The 26,968-nt window shown below is 38.7% G+C and overlaps 1 protein-coding gene across 17 annotated transcripts in view; it reads left to right on the plus strand.

Moving 5' to 3' along the window:
• PKHD1 (PKHD1 ciliary IPT domain containing fibrocystin/polyductin) overlaps positions 1–26,968 on the plus strand; it is a 534,197-nt gene that overhangs the window by 474,517 nt on the left and 32,712 nt on the right. For 14 of the 17 annotated variants that reach the window (XM_079935418.1, XM_079935415.1, XM_079935403.1 and 11 more), the window contains 2 exons: positions 15,171–16,185; positions 26,250–26,400. In XM_079935418.1, coding sequence (XP_079791544.1) covers positions 15,171–16,185; positions 26,250–26,400 — 1,166 coding nt within the window. The remainder of the gene's footprint in view (positions 1–15,170; positions 16,186–26,249; positions 26,401–26,968) is intronic. The other 3 variants (XM_079935411.1, XM_079935413.1, XM_079935407.1) reach the window with 2 other exon arrangements.

Consider the following 26,968-nt stretch of genomic DNA (forward strand, 5'->3'; position numbering starts at 1 on the left):
TGAACATTGTGTAGGGCAGAGCAATTAACTCCAGTTAACAGATAACCCCCAAATCTCAACTGTTTAACGAAATGGAAAGTTTGTCTCTACTCACATGCCAGCCTGATGAAGGGTGGGTGGGTGGGACCCCTGGCAGCTGTGCATCTGGTAGTGACACCGGGATTGAGGCTGGCTAAGGTCTGGCTTTGCCATTTTAGAGTCCTTCAAGCCCAACTTCAGGTTTGTTTCCTTGTTTGGAAAATGGAAGCCATAAAAACATACCTCTGTGTTTGTCGTGCCGATTAAATAAAATGTGACATGTTGAATGACTCTCACAGGGCCTGGCGCATAGTACATGGTCAGGAAGTTTTGATGTTTCTTCCCTCTGTGTGTGTATCAGGCACAGATGTGAGTGTATGGGAAGGAGGGAGACACACCAAGAGGAAGTGGGGCTGATACCTGTACTCAAACTGCTCACGAGCTCACTGTCTCTAAAAGAGGAGGCACATTTGTTACTAGAAACGTGACTAAGTCAGTCCCATGGAGGCAAACACTGTGTCTCTCCTTTTATTGTCCACTATCATGTTCCCAAGGTCTAGATCCTATCAGGATAATGATAAAAGCTTAATAGCGTTAAATCAGTGCAATGAAGGAACTAGAAAATGAGATTCTTTTCCTGTTTTCTCTTTCCGTCACCCACCTGCCCCCAGAATTTACAAAAATCCAAGATGATAAGGTAATGCTCAGGATGGCTATCGATTTCCTGATTCTCTACCAGCCTTCATCCAAATTGAAGAGATTATCTCGAAGGATCCCTATATGCAAACCACAGTATGCAACTGCTTATAAAAGCTAACACATATATATGGAATCTAAAAAAAAAATGGTTCTCATGAACCTAGGGTCAGGACAGGAATAAAGACACAGACGTAGAGAATGGACTTGAGGATATGGGGAGGGGGAAGGGTAAACTGGGACAAAGTGAGAGAGTGGCATGGACATATATACACTACCAAACGTAAAATAGATAGCTAGTGGGGAGCAGCCGCATAGCACAGGGAGATCAGCTCGGTGCTTTGCGACCAACTAGAAGGTTGGGATAGGGAGGGTGGGAGGGAGATATGGGGATATATGTACATGTATAGCTGATTCACTTTGTTATACAGCAGAAACTAACACACCATTGTAAAGCAATTATACTCCAATAAAGATGTTAAAAAAATCTTATATATGGTTTTGTATAACTAAAGTTTTGCTTAATCTGTTATCCTTTTCATGTTAAGCTTGTATATAGTGTTTGTTAGCATTTGTAGATCTTTTTTGAAGTACCTGTTTTCATAGCTCCAGCCACTACTTTGTCTCCCATTTTGTGTAAAGCCTTTGCTATAAATAAGCCATTCTGTCTGAATTTTTTTTTTTTCCAAGATAGGGTAAACAAGTGGAAGGGTAGAATTTAAAGGGAGATGAAAATTTCTGTTTTTTTTTTATTGAAGTAAAGTTGATTTACAATATTGTGTTAATTTCAGGTGTGTGGTAAGGTGATTCGGTTATAGACCTATATATGTGTGTATATCTATATTCTATTTTCTTCTGATTCTTTTCCATCAGAGGTTATTATAAGGTATTGAATATAGTTCCCTGTGCTATACAGTAAATCCTTGTTGTTTATCTATTGTATATATAGTAGTTTGCATGTGTTAATCCCAAACTCCTAATTTATCCCTCCCTTCCCTTCACCCCCACCACCCTTTGGTAACCATGAGTTTGTTTTCTGTGTCTGTGAGTCTGTTTCTGTTTTGTAAATAAGTTCACTTGCACTATTTTTCTGTCTGACTATTTGGTGCCACTTGTGCATCTCAGTAATCTAGCTATGTTTTGTTACTCAAAGTTGAATTCCAAAATGTCCTTAAAACACTTTCACCTTGCTGAATTGTGTTGCACCCGTTTTCAAAAGGAAACATTGAATTTAAGAGATGACTTGGAAGTTGCTTACCTGCAAGGCCCTGGTCTGTTGCCTTATTTGTAAGAATCCTAACAACTTATTTGTTCAAGTGACTGAACAGTGTCTGGTCAACCTGATCATGTTTCCCATCCACTCTCCCTCCTGGCTCCTATTTATTGCCCTCAGTGAGCAGATTGCTTGGGTGGCTGCCTCCTCTCTCAACCCGTTTTCCCCTGCCACGTTTCCTAGACATTAGCGCAGTTAACGTTTATGCCATCTCACTGTAGGTCAATATCCATGTATATTGTTTTGCATGCATGATAAGGAAACTGAGGTGCATAGTGATCCGTCTGTTGTCAAAGGTTACCAGGAATAGGAAGAAAATAACTTGGAATCGACATTTCACACCAGTGTCTCTCTCCATCTGATCACAGCACTTCTCTTGGCAAGATACCCCTTGGCTCCCCTTTCAGTGTCTGACACTAGGAACACAATGCTCTCAAGGTGTCTCCATCACTTCCTGCTTCCAAAGAGCAGCAGGCTGTCCACTCTACTTGTCCTTCTGTGAAGTTGAAAAGGACCATGTTTTCTGCCCCCCAAATGGACCTTTTCTTATTCTTCCAAAGGAGAAGATCTAGATATAGCAAAATGAGCAAGTTGGGCCATCTGTATGCATTTTTTCACCCATATTAAAACTCCTAAAGCCCAAATGCAAGAACTCATTCTGAAAGACACGAGCATTTCAGTTCTGGGCTTACGGAAATCTTTCCCCCCATTGACGTTAATAACCTTCTCTGTGCAGTATATTGAGGAAATTTTATGGCAAAGAAAGTAAATTTGCAGAGATCCAGGGGACTAGTTTTTCAAGGAGCTTTAACAGAGAAGATTGATTCTCAGGTATTGGAAGCAAATATCAGGATCAATTATGTAAAGAATATTTATGTTTAGAAAATTCTAGGCCAAACGTTAACTGAGAATTCAAACATTTCATGTCCTCATCCTGTCTCCTGAGGAACAACAACAAAAGTCCTTTTATGCTCTTTGTTCGCTTCCCTAAAGCTGGATATATTATGTATGTTCAGAGAAAAGGATACATATGAGAAGAGCAAAGATGCTGTATCCATCAGGGTAGGCTAGGTTAGGATGCCATAGCACACACTCTGCAAATCTCAGCACCTCAAAAAAAAACCCACCAAGGTTTATTTCTTGCTTACACTTCTTATTTGTCTCTGGTCGGCAGGGACCCAGTCTGAGAAATCAACCTTCATCTTGTACTTTGCTGGTCACTGTCTTAGTGACAAACTTGGAACTCTTTAGAGCAGGAGTTGGCAAATATATTCTATAAAGGGCCAGATAGTAAATATTTTCAACTTCACAGGCCATAGAGTTTCCGTTACAATGACTCAAGTCTGCTACTGCAGTGCAAAATCAGAGGTTACTGTAGTTGACAGTGCATAAACAAATGAGTATGGGCTGTGTTCCAATAAAACTTTATTTACAACAATAGCCAGTGGGCTGGATTTGGCCTATGGCCTGTGGTTTGCCAGCTGTTTCACTTAAGTTGCATAGCCCCAAAGGGACACTTGGTACCTCTGCTCAATGACTAACGGCTAACTAATGATTCTACTTAACCACGAGAGGATGGGGAAGTACAAGCCTGTCACTTCCCGAGGTAAGCCCGGCCTTACATGTGTTCACACACATACCTGGAAAATGAAGAAGAATAGCTGAGCAGTTATTTTCACAGCTTCACAATGCTTGATTAAACCTACAGGTCTTTTAAGTTTCTCTGTCCCCTCAATTTTCTCCTTAACTCAGAAAATCAGACTACAAGGTGCAGTGTTCATTTGCTCCGTAACAGGAGGTGGAAGTGGCTGGGTAGTCAAAGAGGACGCTGCCCAGCTCTGTTTACGCAGCCCTGGGGGCCATGTACCTTCACCTTTGGGGATCCTAAAGTGAGTCAGGATATGCACCCTGGAAGCAGACCTTGGAAAGGGATTTGGAAGGAGCAAGAGAGGCATTGTATCAGATGACATTCCTCAACAGTGAAATTGCCTAGGGGACAAGTCATTTTCTCGCAGGCCAGTTTTTGAGAAGTTTCCTGATGTCGCAGTGCAGCCTGGTCACAGGGAGCAGTGACAGATGGGGTTTTCGGTTCATTTTACTATAGATGGAGTCTCACTTAAACCCATTGTACCACAGGATGATGTCACTTTGTGTATCTGGTTTTCTAGCAAAACCTACCTCCCTCCCCAAATCAAACCAACCCCACCTCGCCCCCTCCTGGTTCACCATTGTTTTATAAAGTCAAATGGTTCTGTGCCTTCCGTTGACTCACCTCTTTTAAGTTTTATTGGTACTTACTGCTCTAAGAGCAAAACTTAATGAGTGCCTTTATTTTTACACACTTCAACTCATTAATATATCTGACTTTTCTCCATAGGAAGAGTTTGACTAGATATAGAGAAATGTATATTCAAGTGGATCTGTCAGTTAAAACAGAGACACTAGGAATCTATTATACAGGTAGCAGGCTCTCTATACATGGAAATATCTGCTCATATTGATTATAATCCATACCTTTTAGAATTTTAGGGCATTTTTTGCATATTATCAGATAGCAAAACACTTCAGTAAGCCATTTTAATAATTACATTTCAAAAAGATAAAAAACAGAGAACAAAACATATACCTGAACTAGGATCCCTTAGTTGGTGATAGCCCTTAACCTTCATCCTCCTAATCAGTGATATTTCAGTTGAATATGAGAAGATTCTAAAGGCAAAGGTTTCTTGACCATGATAAAGAGGACCGCTTAAAAAGAGTGAGAATAACCTACATGTAAAAAAGTACTTTCAAGGTCCAGATGATATTTTTATTTAAAGTACTGTTGTACTATACCTTGAAATTAATTGTAATTTACTTGAAGGTGCTATGTTTTCAAATTTCATTTCTCAGATTAACTGCCAATATCAAGCTATTACAGAGAAAAGCTCTAGTGTTTCTAAAGAGACTATTGTCTAAGTTTCTTTGTTTGGAATAATAATAATGATAATAATACCACTGATTATGTCCCAGGCATTGTTCTGAACCTTTTAAAATACGTTTAATCGTCACAGCTGCCTTATGAGCTTGTTACCATTCCATTTTTCTTCCCACTTTGCAAAGGAGGAAACTGAGGGCACAGTGAAGTTGTTACTTGCCTAATATTACACAGAGAGTAAGTAGCAGAACCAAGATTTGAACCACCGCAGTTTGCACCAGAATCCATAAATAACCAGCAACTGTAGGAATAACCACTGTGCTCTGACATCTTTCACAGCTGGGACAATTGGATTAGAATTGAGATGCCAGTGAAGAAGCAGCAAAATTTAAGGACTTAAAAACAATCAACCCATGTCATGTAGGAAAATCTGTGCTGTTTTGGTGTTTATCTAAATTGACCACAGATTCACTGAATAGAGGCAACTGCATTTTCCTGGGACTGTGGAGATACAGGGAAAATGCTAACCCCCTTTCTTTCAGCAACTGTCTGGTGCAGACATTTCTCTTTCTGGAATGAAGGGAATGTGAAAGAAAAGGAAGCACTCAGAGGCTTCAGTTTGCTGTCAACAGGTCATCAATGAGCTGGGTCATTATTGTCACTCTTCTCCCTCCCACCTGAAGTGTCCTTGGTTTGTCTGCCACAAGCCTCCTTGAAAACCCCCTGCTGTACTTGAGTTCCCATACATGACAGTCTTGCCTTGCAAAGCAGATTAATACAAAATATCAGCCAAAGGTTTGGTATTCCCAGCCCAGATCTTTATCGCAGAATAAAGGGCGGGAATTTATCTCTCATGAGTCATGGGCATTGAGAAGCTGGGAACATTTCACCGGCAGGAGGAGTTGGCAAAAATAGTCCCAGTGGATTTCAAGTTTATTTGACTAATTCTTTCACCACTTGTCAAATGAAACTACTTTTGTTTAGGTGACAAAACAAGCTGTTTCCTCTGCCATTTCTCCACTGAGCAGTATAGGCACTTGTGGCGAACACACATTACTGCTAACTGTTATGATGTTTGCTGTCAAATTCATTTATTTATACAACTGCTGGAAAGAGCCTGCGGCCCATAAGCAGCCATGAAAGATTTCAGAGTCGTGGTGTGGGGTCATGAGAGGGGAAAAAAAGTCTCCCCTGGTTATGAGAAAGGAACTGACACAGGAAACGGTCACATATGGTGCGGATTTATTGTGTCCGGGGTTTCCCATTCAAATCTCATTACAGCCACAGCTCAGAGCTGGGCATGGCATGGCTACATCCATTTCAGTTTTGGCATCCGACAGAATTACTGCTGTAGCTTCACGCCGAGGACCGGAGTGGGGATAAGTTTATCATTCTGGGGAGAGAGTGTGCCCGAATTGTATTTGTAAAGAAGGCTGTTGGCTGTCCCTTCCTTTAATATAGCCCATGGACGTCACTTTGTTCAAAGCTGGCAGGCAAAGTTTGCTAGTAAAAATGAAATAGGAGGGTGGCGAGAAAAGGTGGAATGGGGTGGAGAGTATATGAAATCATATAAAGTAGTCCTCTACTTATATGAGTATTTAAGGGACAAGTGAAGATTAGATGAAAGGGAAATCACCTTGAATTTTGCAGGTTTTAATTTATTTTTTGATTAGTGGAAAAAAATAGGTGTCCTGCTTAGAGACACGTGTGTGCCCACATACCTATGTATGTGTGTATACATGTATTTCTTTCTGACCTGTATTTTCTAAAATCACAGAATTTTATGCCCACATTTTAGTGTTTTCTTCACCTGTAACTTGTCTCTTTCAAAATCCTTTATTGTGAATGCTTGCAACACTTATAGATGCTGTTTTAGACTCCTACGAGGCAAATGTCATTAGTTGGAGATAAGGATAGTGCCAAAAAAAGCAAGAGGAGAGTGCAAAAAGTATTTAAAAAAATACTCCTTTTTAAATTATGGCGAATGTAACAGCTTGTATATATTAGCAAGTGTTTGTTCCTGACTCTGCACGTGCATCATCACATTTAATGCTGTTCATCAGCCTGTGGATTGGGAACTGCTCTCACCCACTTTTACAGATGAGTTACCTGAGTCAGAGAGAGGATACTTATGTAACCTGCCTGTGGTTTTGCAGCTGGAAGGTGGCAGAGCCAGGACGCAATGCAGGTTTCTCTAACAGGAAAACCTGATCTCTTGCCCCCAAAACTGGGCTTCCTGAACTTGGATTTACATTGGCTGTTTTCAGAGCAGTATTCACTGAATAAAAATCATAATTGAGACCATACCCGTAGATGTTTGCAGGTGAAATCATGATACAACAAAATAACAAAAATTGGGCTTCCCTGGTGGCTCAGTGGATAGGAGTCTGCCTGCCAATGCAGGGGACATGGGTTCGATCTCTGGTCCAGGAAGATCCCCCATGCCACAGAGCAGCTAGGCCCATGCGCCACAACTACTGAGCCTGTGCTCTAGAGCCCGAGTGCCACAACTACTGAAGCTCGCGTGCCTAGAGCCCGTGCTCCGCAACAAGAGAAGCCCCTGCTCGCCACAACTAGAGAAAGACTGCGTGCAGCAGTGAAGACCCAACACAGCCAAAAATAAAATAACAAAACTGCAAAAATATTTTCTATGAGACTTATTTCAAGCAAAATATAGACAATGACATTTCAACATAGTGAAATCATATAAAGTAGTCCTCTAGAATTAATTTGAATGGACTTTCATCACCAAAATTAAGATTTTTTTTTTAGTTTGAGAAAGGAGAAAGGAAAGATGGTTGATTCAGAAGAAAGGTCTATTTGATACATATCTGACCTTCTCCCTCATCTTCATTACCACTGCATTCAAAGTAGTTTCATCTCCTGATCAAAGTAACACTTTTTATAAAAGGGAACAAATATTTCAAAATATTCACCAAGAGAACTTAGTAAGGACATAAGGACCTTTCACAGAAGGCCTTACAGGCATCCTTGCTTCATATAATGGTTGGTCTTATGTGGTTTTCCATTTTTCTCACATTAGTTTGAATATGTATTCCCACGGAAAATAGACTCAAGTTCAAGAACTTTGGTGAGATTGCTCAAAAATGGGCACAGATCCCAGAATCTGTAGCTCCTGAAGTCTGTTAGCCCATTACCCCTCTAGATGTGCATTCGTCATTAAGAGCCTTTCGCACCTCTGCAGTATCTTGTCATTTAGAGCTGTCTTCATGCTCAGACATCTCTCTTTTTATTAATTTTAATTTTTTTAAATTGAAGTATAGTTGATTTACAATGTTGTGCTAATTTCTGCTGTACAGCAAAGTTATACACATATGTACATTCCTTTTTTATACTCTTTTCAATTATGGCTTATTTCTGTCCTCTCTTGACTCCTGAACGTGGGGAGTCACTTCGCCACGCCAACCACCAGCTGTTACAGTGTCTTCCTCACTGAGAATGATGCAAGGAGACTCAGCCCCTGAGTGCCACTGCCTAGCAATTTGTGAAAACCAACCTTGAAATGCCTTTATTTTGAAGCTCCATGACCCGAACTTGGAATACATTAAATTTTCCAATTCATTGAAATTTAAGTCTCTCAAATTACATTTTCTTATAATACTATCTGAGTGTATGGGTATATGTGCAAACATATATACCTTATCTCTTCTACAAGGACGAGAACTACCATATTATGGTCACTCGATATATTTTAAGACCAATAATTCTAGACTCCAAATTAGCAAGGTTGTGTTTTTTGTCATCGGTGTGGAATCTGTTATGCACAAGAACATCACCCTCAATTTACCTTCACTTTACAAATATAACACATGCCCATTAGTTTTGAGGTTTTAAAAAATAGTTTTTAGCTTGAATTCCCCATTCGAAAAGGTAGTTTTTCTCTATTATTGCTAATATGACTAAATACATATTTTCTTTAATATTTCTTTGCAAGATTTCAGTTACTCCATTTGTACATTTAGGAACACAGATTTTGGAGTTTCATTCCTCATAGCCTGAAGGTCTATGACAACCTATATAAATGGGAATAAATTCAGCTTGTCTTCACTTTATTTGATCTGTGGCCATTTATATTTGTTAAATTAGAAACAATGAGGTGTAAATGTTGTTTGACAGAAAAGAATTATAAATGATTTCTTTTCATTTCTTGAAAATAAGAGGATGATTATATATTTTGTTTTTGTCAAAATCTGCTATACTTTTGTCAAAATCTGCTATCTGCTATTTTCAAACATATACATTTTTCTCTTTTGTTGAAATGGGGAAGATGGAAGGAATCCATGTGCCTTTGAGTCAAAACATTTATTTTTAAAATACTTCTTTCTTTCCTTCTGATCCATTTTTCTAAATAAGGGATAGAAATTTTTTCTTTTTCCTTTTCTTTTAATTTTTTTTCCTAGCAAAGACGACCCCTTTGGCATATTTTCTTTTCAAATGTGAAATGAAGTGGAAAATCCTCATTTCAAGACAGGAAGGACAAATATTGACACAAAGTTAATAATTGTTAGAACCCTGGAAGCAACCTGAGTGCACACACACTCACACACATTCACATACATACCCACCCACCTTTTCCTCTGCTTCCTCCTTTACCAGGAGTACCTAACGTTCCTCCTTTCTGGTTTCTAGGTCCATGGTTTCCAATCTAGGGAAAGGCGGACAGAGCATATTGTATGTCTAGGATATTTTAGGATGTTAAAGTACACACAGAAACAAGTGCACGTATGCACACATGCACACACACACACAACCTGCTTCATCTAATTTCCCCCACTTAGAGAGGAGCTTCTGGACTTTATCACTGGTCTTGTCCATCTTGAATGAAAGAGCATAGGCCAAGCCAATACTCACCGGTCACTCAGCATTTATTAAGTCCTGTCCACTCTTGCCTTCTGGAGAGGAATGCCCTGGGGCGACTGGGTGGCTGCCCCTGACAGGCTGGGTCACTTTATCTATTCACATTGATTATGAAAGTCAGCTGTGGCCAGACCTTGGTGGGTTTTTTTTTTTTTTCACCCTTCTTCTCTCAGCCCCTCTTAACAAGCACCCCTGCCTGGATTTTCATGAGGAAATAATCAGATTAGGCCTTTCACGGTGAGTTCATATGGAGTTCTCTTTCTCCAGTGTGCTACTAACTGAATAAACGTGTTTAGTGGTAAATTGTAAATGACATTATGATTACCAAAGCCAGCATGGGTTTCATTTAAAAGTGATCAGAATTGCAGACCACAAAAATTGTGACTGGCAGATAAGGCCATTTGGAGAAATCAGAAAAGAAAAGACAAAAAAAAAGTGAGAAAGAGAATCATTACTGAAAACTACATCCTTCTCCAATGGAGAGAGGCAGGAGGAAGAGAAACCCAGGGAAGGAAGAGTTGGATCGCTATTTAGAAGGGAAGCCAGACTGTCCACGTGGGTGCTGCCAGCTGTGTCTGGGAGAGGGGACGTGACATGTGCTTGGGTGTGCGTAGCCCTCTCCTAAGGAGTTAATGTCAGTTCTCTCCCACAATGAAGAACTGCACCCATGTAGCAGCTTTGGAATCCCAGGGCATTGCTTTCCTGTGCTTGATTTTTGCCTCACATCAAAATTAAAATACTGGAATTGATTAACTCTGAAGGTGAAATAGGAAAATTGATGGTAAGATACCAATAAACCACCGTCTCTTAGTCATTGGTAAGTTTTGGAGAAATAAAAGTAAAGTTTCTTATTTATGAACACCAGGATTCCACATTTGGCTACAAAACTACATAATGTGACTTGCTGATAATCTTTAGTCTATTGCCTTTGTTAAATTAGTGGCTATACAGTTATACTTCAGGGAAAGTATGCTAAAATATTAAAAAGGCCAAATGGTAATAGAAAAGAAGCAAATGGACTTTTGCCAAATATGTGACTTGACAAATAACCAAAAACCTTTCCGTGAGTTCCTGTCAATAGACTGTGTTAAGAGAACTCCTGACTATACAGCACCCTTCCCACAGGGTTAATCATCACAGCTGACCCCACATCTAAATACAGTCCCCAAATGAAATTATTTGGATTCCATTTTATTTTGCCAAAAGCACAGGTAGAAGTTAAAAAATATGTTTTTCTCTTCCTCCTCTTCCTCATGACTGTTACTAAGTAATTGTGTGAATCATAATTGCTGTGAGTCAATTTTTCTATCTATAAACTATGGATAATTAAACTTGCTATTAGAAAGTTTTAGGTAAAGGAAGTTAGGGAAGGAGGAAGGAAGAGAGGGAGGGAGGAAAGAAAAAGGGAAAGAAGGAAGGATTACCAACCTTATAGCTTGAGGGTATCTTTGTAGTGAGGTCAAGTCTTCCTCTTGGCATTCTAATCCCTCTTTTATCCCATACACCTTCCAGGTCCCATTCCCATGAGTCTATGGACTTCCTGTCAGATATTTCTCTATCTGAAGCTCTCCCAAGCAACCATTATATATTATTTGCAACAACATGGGATGACCACCCTCTGGCCATCTAAGACCTGTTGAAGCAATAAGTCAGAGTCTCCCATTAACAAAACTGTGTGAAAGTTTTGTCTTATCAGGAGGACCCCTCTGATAGTTTCCGTGCCACTGTTACAGAATATAAGGATACGGTGTGTTTTCTTAGTATCCCTGCTGCCTCAGTCATTACAGCAAATCCACCAGCACATTCTATTTACTGTCTGCAGAAGACACATTGTTCTCCTGATTCATTCATAGGCTTATCCAACCTTTCACTCCCTTCCTCCACTTGTTTAATGAATGAATGAATCAGCCAAGAAAAAAATGCTTTGTCATAACAGAATGTTTTTGTGTGTGGACAAATCAATTATGTGATTCAAGAGCAGAAGATTCATATAAATATAATCAGCCATAATTTCAGTCTTACGGTTTCATGTGAAATAGTTGGATCTCTCACAGAACACTATCAAATATTAACATTAATTCAAGGGGCAATTCTCACAATGCCCTTCTGTAGTATACTCTGTTCTTGTGATGAGTTGGTTTAAATTGTATTCAAGCTATAGAATAATAATCTTATAACTAGACACCTGGAAATAATAGATAAAAATTATTTGAAGAATAGGGGTTTTGAAAAGGACATTACATGTCAATCAACTAATACATATTAAGGAATTTCTACTGTGTTTGAGGTAGGATGTTGAACCCTATGGTAATTTAAATATGAGATATAGCCTTAGGCCTTGAGAAATAACACCTTAAGGACATTGGTTCCTAGTGTTTATGTAATTTATCAAAGTACATATAGTTAGTTAGTAGCAGAGAATGATTGAGAATCATATCAACTGAGAGAATAAGTATTTTATTTAGGTACAGTTCCAAGAATTTAGCAATCTACAGAGGTCACTATGAAAGACCTTATAACTCCTGAATGAGAAGCAAGAAGAATAAAGTCAGAGATCTATAAAACCGGATGGAACGTGAACGATTCATCAATGGCATCAGCATGGCTGAAAAAAATGTGTAAAAAGGAGAGTGAGCAGTAGGTTTAGAAAAGAGGAACTAGTGTGATTTGAGGATAATCCACGAGGAAAGGCTACCTTACTGTCTCCTTTGAAAATGATACACCTGTAGTAGCGAGTGATGTATCAGGGTCTCAAAGCAAAATGTCCATGGCTGTTAAGATCGTGCAATTAATTAATTCCCTTCACACTGGTTCCATGCTTTGGAAGATAATTCTTGATTTCACATTAACGTTTCCATATTACCACCGGGAAAAAACACACTGTGTATAGGTGACCATTTAAAAAATATTTTATAATTAAATCTCTACTTAGATTAACAATTTCATATTTAATTTAATGAATTCAAGTGATTTAAGAGACAGAGCAATTAGAATTTTCTGTTTTGTGTCAGTTTTCAAGGAATCTGCCTATTTCATCGAAGTTGTTGAACTTGTTGGCATAAAGTTTGTTTGTAAGAGTCTCTTAATCTTTGCCTGTAGGATCTGAAGTCATAATCCTTCTTTCATCCCTGAAATTGGTGATGTGTTTTCTTCCTTTATATCTTGATCAGTCTAGCGGGGGGTTAATCAATTGGTTGACATTGTCCAAGAACGAAATTTTAGCTTTGTTCACTTACTCTGTTTTTTCTTGTTTGTTTGTTTGTTGTCTGTTTCATTGACGTTTGCTGTTACGTTTATCATTTCCTTTTTTTCTACTTACTCTTGGTTTACTTTGCTCTTTTTCTGAATTTGTAAGGGAGTACCTAAGGCATCACTTTTAGACAATTCTTCTTTTGTAATATAAGCATTTAACATAAGTTTCCTTCAAAGCAGTGTTTTTGCCACATCCCACAGTTTGATATGCTAAAATTTCATTATCATTCCATTTGAAATATTTTACAGTTTTCTTTATAATTTTGACCCTTTTGTTGCTGTTATTTTTGAGGTTCAGGTGTCCTACTCCTGAAGTAGCATTTTGGTAATTAAGTTTGTTGACACCATAGGCAGCTTTGGCACAGATTTTTTTTTTCTTCTTCCAGCTTTCCTCAGTGCCCTATGACACTCTTCTTTTAAATTGAAGTATGGTTGATTTATAATGTTGTGTTAGTTTCTGATGTACAGCAAAGTGATTGAGTTATACATATATATATTTTTTTCATTATAGGTTATTACAAGATATTGAATATAGTTCCCTGTGCTGTACAGTAGGACCTTGCTTTTTTAATCTATTTTATATATAGTAGTTTGTATCTGTGAATCCCAAACTCCTAATTTATCCTTCTCCCTCCCCTCTTCCCCTTTGGTCACGATAAGTTTGTTTTCTATGTCTGTTGAGTCTGCTTCTGTTTTGTAAATAAATTTATTTGTATCATATTTTAGATTCCACATATAAGTGATATCATATGATATTTGACTTTCTCTGACTTACTTCACTTAGTATGATAATCTCTAGGTCCATCCATGTTGCTGCAAATGGCATTATTTCATTCTTTTTTTGGCTAAGTAGTATTCCATTGTATATATATATATACCACATGTTTATCCATTCATCTGTCGATGGACATTTAGGTTGCTTCCATGTCTTGGCTATTGTGAATAGTGCTGCTATGAACATTGGGTGTATGTATCTTTTCAAATTACAGTTTTCTCTGGATATATGGCCAGGAGTGGGATTGCTGGATCATATGGTAAATCTATTTTTAGTTCTTAAGGAGCCTCCATACTGTTTCCATAGTGGCTGCACTAATTTACATTCCCACCAACAACGTAGGAGGGTTCCCTTTTCTCCACGCCCTCTTCAGCATTTATTGTTTGTGGACTTTTTAATGATGGCCATTCTGACCGGTGTGAGGTGATACCTCACTGTACTTTTGCTTGGCACAGATTTCTTATCGTATTACATGGAAGGAAGGATGCAGAAGGAGGCTAGATCATGCTCAAATGTAGTACATCCTACATAGTAATAATTTGATTTTTTTTTGGTTCCAGTCCTTAGGCTACTTAGATGAACATGCACTAAGGAAAATTAAAATATGTAGAAAACAATACAAGACAATTTTGTGACTATTAATTTAAAGTCAAAGGAACTTTTTTTGGTTGGAAGGTAACATATACCTTTGAATTCAGAACAGGAAGTACTCTAGGTTCATAAACAGGAAGATTAGGAATAGTGGGAATAGTGAATAATGCTGTTTCTTTAAATGTTTTCATTAGCTGCAGTCATCCTCAACTTGGGCTCTATTTAATGTCAACACTCCCCAAATTACTACTTTCCTCTTCTCCTCCTGTTGTATTTCTTTATTCTTCACGTTTAGAGAAAAAGTATGAGGAAATTATATAGTCTGACATCCAAACTATTTCACAATCTGGTCACAATATACCTTTTCAATTTTAATATACCTCCATAAAATCTCTGTTCCCGCCCCCTCAATCTACCTCTTTCCCATTGACTCAAATATCATTACCCTCTTCTCGCCTATCCTTTTTCCATTATGTAGACCTTAGTGATTATTCCTTTTTCTTAATTACTTTGTTTATTCAGCTCTTTTACCACTTAGCTATTATGCCCATTATTAACTTTAAATAGCATATTATGTAACATATAAATTTAAATTATATTAAAGAGCTGTATCTTTCCATATTTTGCCCAAGAATTTTTTGCATTCTCACACTTGAATATTCAATAAATGTTTCCTGAGGTTACTGATGATGGTGAGAGTGATGGATTGTAAATCATCTTTGAGAGATTGTGGTTCTTACGTCACTTGTTTATTTTCCTTTATTTTATAGGTACATTTAGAGAAGAGCAGAAATGCACATACCGATCGCTGATGCAAGGCTACATCTGCAAACAGACTGACCAAGTGATCTTAATTCTTGACAGTGCTGATGCCACTTGGGCAATGCAAAAGTTATATCCAGTTGTATCTGTGACTAGTGGTTTTGTTGACACCTTCAGTAGCGTAAATGCCAATACGCCCTGCTCCACTTCAGGGTCTGTATCTGCTTTCTATTCCATTTTACCCACCAAGGAAATCACCAAGGTCTGCTTTGTGGATCAGACTCCTCAAGTTTTGCGTTTTTTTCTATTGGGGAACAAAAGTACCTCCAAGCTCCTCTTGGCTGTATTCTACCATGAACTCCAGAGCCCGAATGTTTTCTTAGGGGAAAGATTCATTACACCTACTCAGGTTCAGTCAACTTCCTCACTGCTGAATGGGTCTATTGGCGCCAACTATTTCAGCATCATGGATAACCTCTTGTATGTTGTCCTACAAGGAGAGGAGCCCATTGAAATTCGCTCAGGTGTTTCCATTCATTTGGCCCTCACTGTGATGTTTTCAGTTCTAGAAAAAGGCTGGGAAATGATGACCCTTGAAAGACTAACTGACTTCTTGCAGGTTAGCCAAGACCAAATCAGATTTATTCATGAGATGCCTGGTAATGAAGCAACCTTAAAGGCCATGGCTGACCGTAGAGCGAAGAGAAAGCGCAATTGCCCAACTGTGACTTGTGCCAGTCATGATAGAGTTGGTCAGCGTAGACTTCTCATGATGGAAATGAGCTCATATAGAGTCCTACCGCCCACCACTATGGAAACTATCTCAAAAGTGATGGTCGTTGAAATTGGTGATCTGCCAGCAGTAAGGAACACTGGAGTAATTCCATCCTTATCAAGTAACAAATTACAGACTTTGGCTCACCAGGTTATCACTGCTCAGCAGACTGGAGTACTAGAGAATGTTCTGAATATGACTATTGGGGCCTTACTGGTGACTCAGTCAAAGGGAGTCATTGGCTATGGGTAAGTACTAATTATAATAACTTCTAAATGAGAGCTGATTTCTTGGAAGCGTATTGCAAATGTCAGCCTACTTACACTGAGTCACATAACCTGTCTGCTTTTTAAGATAAGAATAAAAATGTCAAAAGCCACTTATAGACTTAAATTCTCAATTTAAAAATTCTTTATTAAATCTGTAGTCTTCATGGCTATTCTATTTCCTGGGTAGATGTAGATGTTTTATTTTGGTACTTTAAAATGAAAAACATGGAGGAAGAGATTTTTCTAAGGCAACTTGTTTTCAATGTGCTTGTTCATTCATTTATCATGTAACGCATATTTAAGCAGTGGGCTAGATTCTGGGTTTGCTAAGGTGAAACAGATATGATCTTTGCCTTATGGGACAAAAACACTATCTATCACAATTCCATAGAGCTATGAGCTAAGACTTGAGTACTCAGGGTGTTGTTAATAATACTGCCTGTAGGGACTGGGGAAGAGACTTATATTTAGGAACATTTTGGAGGGATGCCCAGGAGTTCACTAAGCTAAAGCTGTGACCCTGATTGGGCTTTATTTAACCTAGGATTATAAAGCCCTGAAAGGATGTCAAATTGCATGAGGCAGAACATGATTGCTGCCAACTATGTTTATGGCACAGACCTGTGTAGGATCCATAATACCCTTTGTGCTATGCTCTTCTGACTCTACAAGCTTGTATTTTGAAGTTCTTTACCAGATCAATGTTTACTACACACTTCAGAAGTAAATTTAGCTGAATATTTCCCCGAGCTTAGTACATGAAGAAGTACATGAAGTACACAATAGGAGGAGGCAAGTATAAATGACTCTCAATTTTTTTGTACATTGTATTACCCAAGAAATGAATTGTCCAGCCCAAGTTCATCTAAGACATCTGTCACAAGGTCAAGACTGTTAGAGTCCCAAGCTCTAATTTTTAGCAGATACGAAAGAACCAGAAATGATACTCCAAACTGAGAGACAATATGAAATTGCCATAATGCTTAGAAAACGTGTATAAACTAACCGTTTCACACATGCGTGCTGCTGGGTTATAGAGGACTCAGGAGATTCAAACATGGATATTCCCTGCAAGCTTGTCATCACCACTGGAAAAATAAGCTCAAACCTATGCACGTTTTGAGTTGATATAGTTGATGTTGGGTCCCTGAAATAGATAAAAATTATTTAGATTCTGAGCTATGTTACTCAGTGAAAGTTTAGAATGCTCATATTGTTTTAGATTATTCTCTTGCTGCTCTTTCACTGTATTTGTCGTAGTGCTAATAAATAAGCAACTAATATTTAATGGGTATTAATTACTTCTATACAACCATCTCCAGTGGATGTGGTATTCACTATAAAGTAAAAAGCAAAACAAAAAGACACACCTTCACATTTTAAGGAATATTCAACTAATACATTGATTGCCTTTTTATACGTAGAGAAACATATCCAAATGAAAGCTTTGCTAATGTTTATGTAGCATACTTTACCTGTCTTTGGTGTTCCTCTTCCTTACAGGACACTAGTATGTACGGAAGATATGGAAAGAAACCTCAAGCAATTTTTTTTCTGGATTCTGGTTGATGTGAAGGGCTTTGAGGATTGTTAGTTTAGAATTTAAAAATACTCCTAGTTGCATGAGCGCTCAGAATCTATTATATCTTAGATATTTTTACTAACCACTAAACCTTCACCATGTTATTAATGTAATTATGATATTATGCATGATAATATAAAAATCAGGAATCTGAGAAAAGATGGTGCTAATGTATCTTAGCTTACATTTAAATATATTTTCTTTCCTTTAGTCCAGTTTCATTTAGATTCCACCGAGTTCTCATGAGCATATTCTATGTGTGGGTGACTAGAGAGAAATAGAGCCAGTTCATTGCTCAATTTTATTTAGATTTTACAGTACTGAGCTTTCTTAATAGGTCATCCTTCTAAAATGACTGATTTTTATATTATATAAAAAAAGACTCGATTGGGATTGACATGTATACACTGAAGTGTATAAAATGGATGACTAATAAGAAAAAAAATAAATTAAAAAAAAAACCCAAAACAACAACAACAACAAAAAAGACTCAGTGAATATTTAGCTTTTAACTAGAAGGAGAGCAAAGTCAAAGAGTAGAAGCAATGGAGATAAAGCAGAGGAAACCCAGGAAAGAGAGTGGACCCAGCACAAGTGTAGGTACGCACACATATGTGTGTGGGATATCATCCTATCGTGAGCTTCAGAGAAAAGAGCACCTTTATTGCCCACCATCTGTCATAGCCATCATGTTTTCATTTTTAACTCATGTATTTCTGACTTGATAAGAAACTGCTGAACATGTATCAACAGTTTCACATTAGTAGCTTTTTAAGTTTCCTCACTCTGTATAAGGAACACCTTATCAAGCTGACTTGGAATAGAGAAGAAAACTCAGACAGACAATTGGTGACATGTAGCATCAGTTTTCTGTTGGGATGTGTTATAGTCCCCATCTCTCTCAGTTTCTTTAGTATTTTAAGAGAGGTTTCCTAGATATGCAAAAAAAAAAAATCTTCTGAAGCTAACGAAAGGCTGCTTCTTAAGTATATCTGAATAACTCTCTGCAGAATGAGAAATGCCATGTCCTAAGGGACTTAATGAGAACCAGCAAGTTTTCCCATGGTCCTAAGAATTGTACAGTATGGTAAACAACCCTGAAGCCTGGGGCAGATCCCAGGGCCAGCCCTGTTTCTTTCAACTTCGATCAGTGTCAACTCAGACTTCCATTGAACTCACTGGAGAGCCATTGACAAGCTAATGAATTGACCTTTAGACAGCAGAAATTAGTCTGAGGACATAGGCCTTTCTGTGGAAACATCTACAATGTTCTTTAAAGGTTCACTCTTGTTAATTTAATGGCGTTACATGCATTTCAGCAAATTGAGGCCATATCAGACATTTACTTATCAAGGGGAGTACTACCTGCTTTCAAAAAGCTACCAACTTTCTGCTTTGTGGGGAGAACTGGAGTGCTATTGTTTTAACCAAATAATATACAACACATTGGCCTCTCCCAGTCTTTATCCTCCTCTAGAGGCATCTAGATTTAAGTGTCTTCTGCATGGCTAAGTCTGTTCCATGAACCTGTCTTCCGTCTTCCAAAGCTTTGTTAACCTCTGTTGTTGGTTGCTCTGTCCTCTCCTGCCTTCTTTATCCATGTTGATTTACACCATTTTTATTCATTTTTCTCCTTTTAAGTAATTTCGGTGGAGTAGAGGGAACAGAGATAAACATATGTTCAACCTCTGCTTTTTAAACTTGGGGTTCCCCACGAGGGTCTTATTTTATATTCTGCCTTTTATCTGGAATCCTGGCAGTAGAAATTTGATTTTTGCTCTTTTGAATTTCTTTCCCTCCTGTCTTTTCTTCTTCTCCCTCTCTTTCTCCTGCTTCATAAAAACAACCCACCTCTAAATAGTATTCTTTGTCATTTGGTAAGCATAAATATATCTGTATCTTTCATGGAAGTTTAGCTATTGAAATGCTAAAGCTATTTGTGGTTGAGAATTTCTAAAATGACCACCCAAAAGTGTGCTGCCCTAATCCTGGGAACCTATGAATAGGATCAGATAGAATTTCTATGAAGACACTGTGTTATGTGGCACAGCAGACCTTAAGTTGGAGAGAATACCCAGGACTAGCAAGGTGGCACAATTACACACAACAGCCCTTAAAAGAGGAGAGCTTTATCCTGCTGTGGCAGAAGAGGAAGGCAGAGAGATTCCAAGTGTGAGAAGGAATTGAAGTGTCACTGCTTTTAGGATGAAAGGCACCACATGAGAAAAAAATCAGATGCACTTTGTAAGTACAGAGTGGACCTTGGCTGACAGCCCACAGGGAAACAGGGACCTCCATTCCACAGCCACAAGGAAATGAATTCCACCAACAATTGGAATGAGTTTGGAAGTGGATTCTCCTGAGAGCCTCCACTTAAGCAGTGAACTCCCAGCCAAGCCTGTCTAAACTCTTGACCCACAACCTGAAGATCATAGATTTGTGATATTTTAAGCCACTGAGTGTGTGGAGTTTTGTTTCACAGCCATAGAAAACTAATACGCTATCTCACATAAAACTCTTTGTTTCTGACGTTGCCATGAACCTTGGACCCTAAAAACAGTTATAGGGAATGTGAGCATGGCTCTGTGGCGGTATACACCTGTGTGTTTTGCACCCTTCACATTAGTAGCTTTTTAAGTTTCCTCACTGTGTATAAGACACACCTTATCAAGCTGACTTGGAATAGAGAAGAAAACTAGGAGAGACAATTGGTGACATGAGTCATTTGGTGACATTCAGGCTCATTTAACATCTTCTCTTGTGCAATCTCTCCCTGCCCCTTGGGCACCTGCATTCTAGGAAACAGCTATTTGGAGTATGCAAGGACAGGGTCTTTCTGTCAACACTGAAGGATGCTCTTCTCAAGACTGGCAGAATATTCATCCGGGAAGGGATTCCCGTACTGCTAGCCTGTCTCTTTCCTCCCTCCTGGCAAAACCACAACTTTGCCATTAAAGAGTGTTTTTGCACCATTTCTTTTTTTCCCTACAATACAAATTCACTGCTTTGTTGAGTTAGGTGGATGGCAAAATTATCATAATGGTATTTTATATATGTGGCTTTGCGGGAAAATGAGATGCTCTGCATAAGTAAACTTTCCATTTAATTAAAAATTGTTTATTTTATCACTACATTTTAAAAAAGACTTCATCTCTTAAACTAAAAAGAAATAGATATTATCCAGCCTTATTAAATGGAAAATAATGTAGACCTTTCACATTTTTATTGATGATTCATGTCATCATTAAAACTATCATTTATTTCACAGCTCTGTTACTGCAGTGATGCCCTTAGGGACCCTTGTTCTTATACTAAATGGCCCCAGACCACTAAATCTTTGATTCTACTTCTACAGTTTACATTTTCCCTTCTCTCTTCCTTATAAGCAGGAGGAAAATTCTAATCCATTATTGCTGTTGACTTATCTGCATCCAGTAGTTTTCCACCCACATGCACATGTATTAGAAAATTCAATTTTCTAATTCTGAAATTGAACCGGAACCGTACTACCTTACAATCAATTTAAGATTTATGTGTACGGGTGGTGAAGTTGTAGCTAAATATAATAAAGACTCATGAAAACTTACATTTGAATGTTTTTTATTTCCCAAACATTAATTGAACAGTTATTATGTCCAAAAAATTGTATGGCTCATATGAAAATCTAGAGATTTAAAAATTAATAGATAGGGAAAACAAACATTTACACAACTGTCTAATAAGAATATGGTGTATTAAATCTCATTATTCTATATCTATTACAAGGAAATCATTAATTCAATATGAACCTGCTTAACCATTAATCTAGTTTTTCATAAAATTAGTATATTTTTATCTTTATAATATTCATTCGTTGGTCAAGGCTTCAATTTACTATTATACTCCCAAGAGTACCTAAGCAGTGTCATGCACTATAAGTGATCGTTAAATACATGTTGCAAATAGTGAAATGTAACCAGTTTGACTTCTCTGCTATTCTAATACTCCTGTGTAACCAATATCCTGTAACAAATCTCTTCCATCAGAAAGATCTTGAGTGATTTCTCTTTTCCTGGTTAGACTATGACTGCTAGGGGACTCCATCACAGACAGGAAATTTTGAATATTTGTGTATGATCTTAAAAAATGTATTCAGAATTTACATTATCCCAGATAAGATATTCATGCTAGATTTATTATAAAATATTATTTTGAACAATTTTCTGACTAAAATACTTAGGTTTTGACCTCTGAGCTGACCTCGTTGGAGGCTGTGCCATGTTTATTTTGTGTCTTTATATTCTCATGGCACAGTGCAACCTACGCCTGTGGTTCCTCAAATCTCAGTTTGAAATGAAAATTTCCAAAGAACCATAAGAGTTTAATAACAAGTATTAGAGCACAGCAGTAAGTGCACCAGTTCAAGAGTGTATCAGAACTTGAAGTTGGCCAGTCCAAGATAGGTGGCGGCTTTCTAGAGGCATTTTAATGACCTAAGAACAGAGGAAGTGCATGGTGGGTACTGATTGGTCATAGTGTTCCTATAGTAACATGTATTGGATGCTTGTAATGTGCGAAGTTTGGAATCACTATGCTATGGTGCCAGAAAGAAACCATGAGATCATAAGACATTTTTTTCTCTCTTAGGAGTTGATGGCAGCTAAGGGCATTTGGCTAGGTTTAACAGGGAGCATTAGGACTATGAAATATAAATAAAATGGTGTGTGTCAGCTCTGAAAGATAGCCAGGAAAGTCATTCTTGCCTTACGGACTCTGTGGAAGAACATTCCTGAGGGACCGAGGTTATGGTGTTGTATTTATCTTTGCCTATCTCATAGTGCCTAAAACAATATTTGTACATGGTGGAAGGGTTAACATTTGTTTGTTAAACTGAACTGAGTGGAGAATTTGCTTTCTTCTTCCAGGGTACAGAATCTTGCAAACTCCTCTGAAATTTAAGTTCCCTCATGGCATACCCTAAAAAATGTAATCAAAACATGGAGCTCTTTTATAGGAACCTGACTTAGTAACTTTGAGGAGGCCAAGGCTGAAGAGGAAGTGAGGAAGTATCTCCAAACGCCCCACCCTCACCTCACTGCCCAGAGCTAGCCTTCATCAGATGATTTATTTATTTGTTTGCTCAGTTTGCTATGCAGATAGAAACAATCCCCTCCTCTGTAGGGGAAGCATTGCAGATCGGGCAGATTAAAAAGCAAGAGCTGGAATGAATAGTAGTGATCTCTGAACTCAGACATTTCTGTATTTTCTTGGTCTTTCTCTTTTGCTAGCACTTAAGCACTGAAGGAAAAAAAAAAATTCTTCCACATACCTGGCTGGCTATTGGAAGCTGTGAAATAGTGGTTAAACTGGGAGGATTGGAGGGAACTTTCCTCCCCCATTTTTTAAAGTTTGGCTGTAGGTCCTTCTGCCTGCAGGCTACAGTCACATTAGCGGTTGGAAATTGGATAACGACAGCACAATGACAAATCCAGGTTGCTTGCAATAAGTTGCTAATCCCTTTGCTTTAATATCGGAGCAGCGGATAATGATGTTTGGACATCACTCCGGTTTACTGACGACCCCACTGGGGCCAGCAATAGAACCTTACAACTGTCTAACAAGGCGTCAGGTGATTCCCGTCGTCACAGCAACGGACACTGGAATCTAATCTTCCCTCCATCCCTTCTAGCACCCAATAACGCCTAGGTTATATAAGTGGCCCATCATTGCTTGGTAACTTGAATCAATTAACGTTAATTCGCACAATGCTATGATGTATTGTGATCACTTTCATTTCAGGGAAGGGGGAGAAATTGCTATAAGTCACCTAAAATGAGGTTGTCTGTGGTGCTGAGGTATTAATTGGGTGTCCATATTAAATGCAAAAGGAGCCCCATCGTGAAAGGAAAGTGGATGAGTGACTCTCTTGGCTGCTATTGACCTATCAGAAGAAGACAGTGCCCTTTTCCTTTGCTTTTATCTATTACAGTTTTCCCTATTGCGTGTCAAGTTGATGTATTATAAAAAATTCATTTGGTGACCTTTCACCCCCTTAGCAGATTAAACAATTTCACTTCGATGGCATCATTAACAAGACCCTGCATTTAATGATGATTTCTCTAAAAGGCCACGGAGATTCGATTTTAAGCTAACAGATTTATTGCACTATTATAACATATCGTAAAAAACTGTACCACCTACGGTCAGGTTTTAGGTTAGAAACTGCCTACGAGTTTATGTGGAGCTTAAAGTGGTATTACCTTGGGATATGCTGTAGCAGCAAGTCTCTGACCTCCAGTGGGATGCTGTTTACATTTAATCAGAGATGTTTGCTCACAATAAACTTTAAAGTGTGTCAGGGACGGGCCTTTTAGCAAGTGTTCAGGTAGTTGGTTCCCATCCCTTCGTCTCTAGACATCAACGTACTTATGTCAGGACCTTGGATGGAGTCTTTTGGTTTCTTTAACCTACACGGCCAGCCTGCATCCTGTCCTGCATCAGAAAGCTTTTAAGAAATAGGCCACTTCCCTGGTGGCGCAGTGATTGGGAGTCCGCCTGCCAATGCAGGGGACACGGGTTCGTGCCCCGGTCCGGGAAGATCCCACATGCCGCGGAGCGGCTGGGCCCGTGAGCCATGGCCACTGAGCCTGCGCATCCGGAGCCTGTGCTCCGCAACGGGAGAGGCCACAGCAGTGAGAGGCCCGCATACCGCAAAAAAAAAAAAAAAAAAAAAAAAAATAGGCCAGTGGAGAAATAGTATGTGATAACAATGTTAGAATTTTCCAGTAACCTAGGAGCCATAGAGGATGCAATGAATAACATGGGGTTTTAAAATATGATTTCAATTTTTTCTTTAAATAAAAAGGAGCCTTACTCATTCAGGCTAAGCAAACTAATAAATGATGATCAGACTAGTGTGTGTGGAATTCCCAGTGAGTGATTCTAGCAGAGGTCAGGGCTTTAGCTGGCAAATGACCAAAAGGGATTCGTAGGACCACACATGCCCCATCCCCCATTTTCCAGGATTCTCAGGGGAGAGGGAAATTGCTCCCTACAGAAACTTCATAGTTTGTGATCCTCTGTATTTGTTCTTGCACTGTTTCCTCTTCTTAGGACTAATTGTCACCTTTACCTCACATACACTCTCTGTTAAAATAAATATCCTTTTCTCCTCACATAAGAAAAAAAAAAAAAGATCAGGGGACCAAGTAGTTGACTCACAAGCATTTAATTGAGGGCTGGGTAGGATACTATTTAAAAAAAACCTCAAAGCCTTGTTAGACCTGACCTAGGGTGTTTTGACGGTAATCTATTACCCTATATTAGGGTAATATGTGTGATATATGGTGTCTATATATATCCATTTAATTGCTAAAACTCTATTGCATGCCTCTGATGTGTAATACACAATAGGCTTAATGGGACAATAGGTGTATAACCCAGAATATTCGTTTAATAGCGCTGCCTTGGGTCTTCCAAAATACCAAAGCTCCGGTAAAAAGATGTTTTGAGGTATCATGAATTATGTAACTATTTTATTTTATAATTATTCCATTTTATTGCTAAGTCACATCAGCAATTAATGTGCTCAAAAGAGATGAAAAACAGTATAGCTCTGGACCTTGGTCATACACTTACTCTTGGTAAGACCTTTGGAAAAATACTGAAGCCTTTTTGGACCTCAGTTTCTTCATGTGCAAATAAGAGTACCTATGTCATAGTGCCACTTTAAAGATGCAATGAGTTTATAGGTGGAAAGCATAGACTAGTACTTGGTACAGGGTGTAAGTGCTCAGCATATATTAATTATAAATATTATTCTCCCTAAGGACTTCATTCAACTGAAATCAATTAATCAATGAATTCCACAGTTGTCGATTCTATTTAGTGCAAGCATCCTGTGGAGACAATGAACATGAAAGGGTGGTTGTGAGATTAAATGAGCTATTCCATGTGAAACAGTGGTGTGGGAGGTTGCTCCCAGGCATCTCTTTCCAGTTCTTTTCGGTGACGTCATCTTGGTACCACAGAATTAGCCATGGTGAATGTATTTATACTGTGGAAATTGGAAAACACTAACACCTCTTGGGGGAGAGCTGGTTTACTAGCATACTTAGAACACATCCCCACCTTCTAAATATTTTAGTCTGATAAGTTGCCTCACTAAGGCTTTTTTGGAGCTGATATTAACAAATTGTGATAAAAATCTAAGTTCATAGTATGTTCTCCTCCCACCTCCCCACCCCCCCGCCCCAACCAGTGTGCATTCTTTCCTATGGCAAAGCAAACATATAAAGTAAATATATAATTATTCTTTAGTTATAAGGTCATGTTTGCTATACAGTGTATTATTCAGTTTCTAGAAACAAAGGCAAATGCAAATCTTCTCACTGGTAATAACGTGTTATGGAAAAAAGCTACTGCAGTGATATGATATCTGTAATCTTAGGCATGTATTCTTTTCTTTTTTAACATGTGCCAGAAATACAAGCAATTTCGAAACTGGGAACTTGATATATATTCGGCCCTATGGTCTTTCAGTCCTAGTCCAGCCTTCAGATGGAGAAGTGGGAAAAGAACTTACAGTACAACCACAGCTCGTTTTTCTGGATAAGCAGGTACCTTGTGCCCAGGTAACAATCTTTATTCAGAGCCGGGTACCATGTTGTATCTGGCGCATGTTTCACATTGCATCATCTTCAAGATACACATGTACAGAGTGCCCACCCTGTGACATTTGGTGCACTTAGAACATCTAACTACTTTCATTATTTTCCTTCCATTTCACAGCCTGCTTTCCTTCCACTTTCTATAAGTGCCCAGAATTTGATCAAGGGTAAAAATAGAATTCTGATACTTTTTCTCCTCAAGCAAATTCTTTTTTTTTTTTCGGTACGCGGGCCTCTCACTGTTGTGGCCTCTTCCATTGCGGAGCACAGGCTCCGGACGCGCAGGTTCAGCGGCCATGGCTCATGGGCCCAGCCGCTTCGCGGCATGTGGGATCTTCCCCGTGTCCCCTGCATCGGCAGGCAGACTCTCAACCACTGCACCACGAGGGAAGCCCTCCTCAAGCACATTCTTACAGCAGGTCTCATGTATCTTCTCAGAAATCTCGCCTTCTCCAAGTGTTGGATCTATATCTGAAGAAGTCATTTCATATGCTAATGAAGGAATTTATGCCATCACATCTGCATTATAGTT

The sequence above is a fragment of the Stenella coeruleoalba genome (assembly GCF_951394435.1).
Source record: "Stenella coeruleoalba genome assembly, chromosome: 10".
In the NCBI taxonomy this organism is placed as follows: domain Eukaryota; kingdom Metazoa; phylum Chordata; class Mammalia; order Artiodactyla; family Delphinidae; genus Stenella; species Stenella coeruleoalba.